The sequence below is a fragment of the Arachis duranensis genome, chromosome 4 (genome assembly GCF_000817695.3).
Source record: "Arachis duranensis cultivar V14167 chromosome 4, aradu.V14167.gnm2.J7QH, whole genome shotgun sequence".
Taxonomy (NCBI): Eukaryota; Viridiplantae; Streptophyta; class Magnoliopsida; order Fabales; family Fabaceae; genus Arachis; species Arachis duranensis.
The window spans coordinates 13,169,972-13,174,796 of NC_029775.3; the positions used below are offsets into that span (position 1 = coordinate 13,169,972).

Here is a 4,825-nt window from a genome sequence, read left to right on the forward strand (position 1 = left end):
TAGATATATATCTTATATTGATTTTATTTTAATTTAATTTAATATTAAATTGATCTTGTTATTATGAATAAATTTTATATTTTGTCTATAAATAAGCACTTATATTGAAATTTATGATAAAATGGTATATTCGAATGTTACTGTAATTTGTATGATAAAAATTGTGTATTTATAAGATAATGACAGAATCTAATCATAATGGAAATCACATAATATCAAACTAAATCAGCAATATGAAATCAATACAAGATATATATTAAATTATAATATCCTAAATAGTAAATATATTCTAATACTTCCTTAAACTCAAGCGGCACAACTTATTAAAATCAATGGAATAAGAAACCAATGAAAACACTACTTGTTTAAAAAATTCATAGATTTGAAACTCTTGAAAAAACTAAAAGGAACTGTAAAACACTAAGGCCAAAAATAAATGGTCGAAACTTAAAATGCAAATAAACTTGCCGAAACTCAGGGCACATATGGAATTTTAAAAACTCAGAGTGCAGGCAAAATTGTAGAAATTTTAGGTAATGTTGAACATACAACGGAGTAGAGGAAGATTACCAAATTGAAGTTGTTAAACCGAGTAGAAATATGATTCAAATTTGGAATATTGAAGTAAAAGTCGACACAAAAACAAACAAGAGTGAGTTCTGATAGAACTCAAAAAAACGAAAGAAGAAAGTTTCTAAGGTGGATACCATGATTTTAATATCATCTTACCATTTATAATGAACTGAAAAATAAATTCAGCATTCAAATACTGTGATCAGTGTGATGTACAATCATAACACCATTGGAGATATACCTAAATCTTAATATACTATAATATTTTAAATGTACTCTAACAAATAGAATTTAAAATTTTAACTATTTTTATAAAATATTTTTTGAATCATAATATACAAATCCTACCTCCTATTAAAATCTCGGGTAAGTCACGTAAAGAAAAAAAAATGCAATCTAATATTACATCAATATTCTAAATAAAATTAGAGTTTGCATTTATATATAAATTGAATCAATTAGATTCGACTTAGTGTTACATTAATAAATCGAAGTTAATAAGTTCGATTTAGTATGAATACTAAGGTTTTGAAAACCGAACCGGTCATCAAACCGCTCTAAGCACTGATTTACTGGTTCATAGGTTCAATCGGTTTGACCGTGGTTGAACCGTAAAAATCGTTTTATAATAAAATAATAATAAAATATAAATAAGCACGTGAAAATATAATTATAGTCTAATTTAAAATAATAAATAAACACATTAAAATATAATTATAGTCTAATTAAACTTTAAAATATCATTCAAATTAAAAGTACTACATAAACCAAAATGTTATAATCTCATTCAAATACAAATTCAAAGTTCAAAAGTCAAGAAACAAATAACCAAACATAACATAGCAGCATCAAAATGAGCCAAATTTGTCATCAACCATCAAAATCCTCCATAATTTGTTGCAGATTTGCGTCATTGATTTCATCACCTTCATTTCCACTACTTGGACCAGAAAAAGCAAGTGGTGCAGCATAAAATGTACTAGTACTACCACCACCACCACCTTGATCTAAATCAACATCAATCTCATCTAAAAAAATATAACACATTATCAATAAATTAAAGATAAAAACTATTGTAATTTATTGTCTGATCAATAAACTATAATACTCACGAAACAAGTCTTCAATATTACTTGGAAGATCAGGCTCTTTTTCAACAACCTCTTCCGTCACCCAAAAATCAACCTTATCAATAGTTTCAATATCGATTGGATCATATTGCGACTTTTGCTTTCTTTTTTTTTTATTTCATTCCTAACAAATTAAATACAATAGATGATAAGCCTAGTATATTAGCTATACAAAATCTAATGATATGAAATGAAAGGATGAAATATAGATTACCTGGATTTAAGACGCAAATTATATGTAACATACACAATATCACTTAGCCTATCATGCTCCAATCTATTCCTTCTTGTTGTATGAATTTGATCAAAAAGACTCCAATTCCTTTCACATCCTGAAGAAGCAGATGCTTGGCTAAGAATGTGAACTGCAATTTTTTGTAAACATGGAGCAGAACTACCAAACAACCTCCACCATTCATCTACAAATTACAATCCCACATATCTCAAGTATTAGTTATCAAATTAAGGAAACCAAAACATAAAATAAGTAAATAACTAAAGCTTATTATCAAACAGATATTATTACCAGGTTGAAATTTTTTTGTAGCTGGAACAGCTTCAGGCCTATCAAAGCTTTCCTTTCGATCTTTATATAAGTGTATTTCTTTCATTGCCTCAACTGAATCTAAATTATTAACCTTGCAATGCAATGTAACAAGATCAAGTAAAGCTCGCATGACATCAGGTGATTCTCTATAATTTTCAGAAAAAAAGCACTCAGGATTCAAGAAATAGGCTGCTGCATGAAGATTTTTTTTTCAAATGTTTGTCCCATCTTGAGTTGATAATCTCTGTGTAAGGTTGATATACACTCTTCCTATGCTTGAACATTTCTTTGATTCCATTTTCTGACCTCAGCATACCTTCATAAACAATTCCCAATGATGGTTTATCATCGGCATCTACAAACCTCAGCAATTTAATCAACGGACTCACAATTTGGCATACAGTAAAACAATCATCCCAAAATTTATTGTCTAAGATAATTGCACTCACAGTTCTATCATTAGCACTCCTTCCTAATTTGTGTCCGGTAAAGTGTGTATCAACAACCAATTGTTGTAATTCCGATTTGCGCTCAAAGATACTCATCAATGTGAGGAAGACAGTGGCAAAACGAGTTGGACCTGGACGAACAATCTCCTTCCAATTATCTTTTTGTCTTAGCCAGGACAAGAACACCGTATGATTATATACAAACACAGTAATCTTTGAAGCACGTGTTGCAAGGCTAGAAATATGTGGCATGCTGCTTATATCTTTTAGAATAAGATTCAAGCAATGAGCAGCACAAGGTGACCAGTGAATATTTTCAAATTTCTTATTAATAAGCCTACCAGCAGCAACATAATTCGCAGCATTATCGGTTACTACATGAACAACATTATCAGGTCCAATCCATTCAATCACCTCTGAAAACAAGTCACACAAGCTAGAAGCATTTTTAACCATACTTGAAGCATCTACAGATTTCACAAAGCACAACCCTTTCGAACAATAAACCAAAAAATTAATCAACATTCTTTGTCTTTGATCTGTCCAACCATCAGCCATGAGAGTACATCCAGTTTCTTTCCAAGCAGACCTATAGCTATCAACAACCATTTGACACTCCCTTTTGAGATCAGCTAATAAGTTAACCCTCAAAGAGTCATAAGAAGGACCTATATAACCAGGCCCATAGCCAGCTACACCATCCAACATATCTTGAAAAAAAGGTGATATAACCGCATTGAAAGGAATCTTACAATCCAAAAGCCATCTAGCCACTCGCTTATCAACTTCATGAAGCGCCTTTTTGTTATGAAACACGCTTTTCAGACTTCATTGACTTCCCGGAGTTGTTCTTGGTGCAAACATAGGAGGAATAATGGTTTTTGCTTTCTTTTTTGGATCGCCTCCAAGTCCAACAACCTCCTTAGTTGGTAACTGACTCAGAGTTTGTTGTTCCTCTTGCGCTATTGCTTCATCAATTGCATCCTCACACTCATCGGTACCCTCTTCATTGAAACTTACTTTCCTTTTACTAGTTTTACTTTTCTGAACCTCTTTCAATAAACCTTCCATTTGTTTTTTTACATCATACGGGACCTTAGAACACTTCTTAATGTCTCCACCTATCTTCGCCAAATGCTTTTTCATTCTATTAATTCCCCCGCCCCCAAAAGTACTCAGACAAAATAAACATTGGTAATGCGATTTTCCATTTATATTCTGTAAAGCAACGTATCTCCAAGCAGGATCAGTTTTCCCCCGAACACTATAAGTTTGTGATTGATTTTCGTTACTCGCGGGAGGAAGAGAACGTTCATTCGAAGCAGAGTTATTTTCAGCATTATTATTCCTAGGTAGGTCTTGGTTGATACTTTCTTCCATACCTAAATATTACCAGCAATCTAACCCAATAATCTCAACTCTCAAGTTCACAACAAATGAACAAACAACATCCAAATTCCAAAATCAGAGTATACATTATACAAACAACATCTCAGGTTCAAAAAATTCTTTGTTCACAAAATCATCTCTCAAAATCAGAGTATACAAAACCAGAGTTCACAATGACAAAATCATGTCACAAAATCAGAGTTAACACAATCAGATTTCACAAAATCAGAATTCAAACAATCATGTCACAAAATCAGTTCATATTTCATCACAAAATCAGTTCATATTTCATCACAGTTTCATGATTTCATCAGAGTTCACAGAGTTCACATATCACTATATTAGTTCATAACAGTTTCAGAGACTCAGAGTTCAGTTCATCAGAGTTTATCACAAAATTGGAAATTAGAGAATCAGAGTTCATCAGAGTTTAGTTCATCAGAGTTCATCACAAAATTGGAAATTAGAGAATCAGAGTTCATCAGAGTTCATCAGAGTTCAGTTCATTAGAGTTCATTAGAGAATCAGTATCAGATTTCATCACAAAATCATGTTCATAACTAAATGAAAAATTACCTGGAAATGAGGAAATCTATTACTTTCTCTCAGAGCTCGAAGGACTTCAGGCTTTAATTTTTTCAACGCTTCAACGCTTCTCTATTGCTTTCTCAGAGGCAGAGCTCGACGGAGGTGACATGCGAAGTGGCTAAGGGCGCGACGGAGCTGAGTGCGCGACG

General features: G+C 32.1%; 1 protein-coding gene across 1 annotated transcript; it reads right to left on the reverse strand.

The window, feature by feature from the left end:
- Window positions 1-1,443: 1,443 nt before the first annotated feature.
- LOC127746600 (uncharacterized) lies at window positions 1,444-4,079 on the reverse strand. Its single transcript, XM_052260453.1, has 6 exons — window positions 3,618-4,079; window positions 2,557-3,497; window positions 2,230-2,396; window positions 1,918-2,122; window positions 1,686-1,807; window positions 1,444-1,601 (listed from the first exon to the last, which is right to left on the reverse strand). Exons 1-6 carry the CDS (start codon window positions 4,077-4,079, stop codon window positions 1,444-1,446), a joined length of 2,055 nt encoding a protein of 684 aa, XP_052116413.1.
- Between the last annotated feature and the right edge of the window lie 746 nt (window positions 4,080-4,825).

Bases quoted from the DNA above. Each gene is read 5' to 3' on its own strand.
- LOC127746600 (XM_052260453.1), bottom strand. From the start codon at position 4,079: ATGGAAGAAAGTATCAACCAAGACCTACCTAGGAATAATAATGCTGAA. The intron at 3,498-3,617 runs GTTGTTGGACTT...CATAACAAAAAG, and splicing joins GTCAGTTACCAACTAAGGAG to GCGCTTCATGAAGTTGATAA. The intron at 1,808-1,917 runs GTAATCTATATT...TAAAAAAAAAAG, and splicing joins AATTTGCGTCTTAAATCCAG to AAAGCAAAAGTCGCAATATG.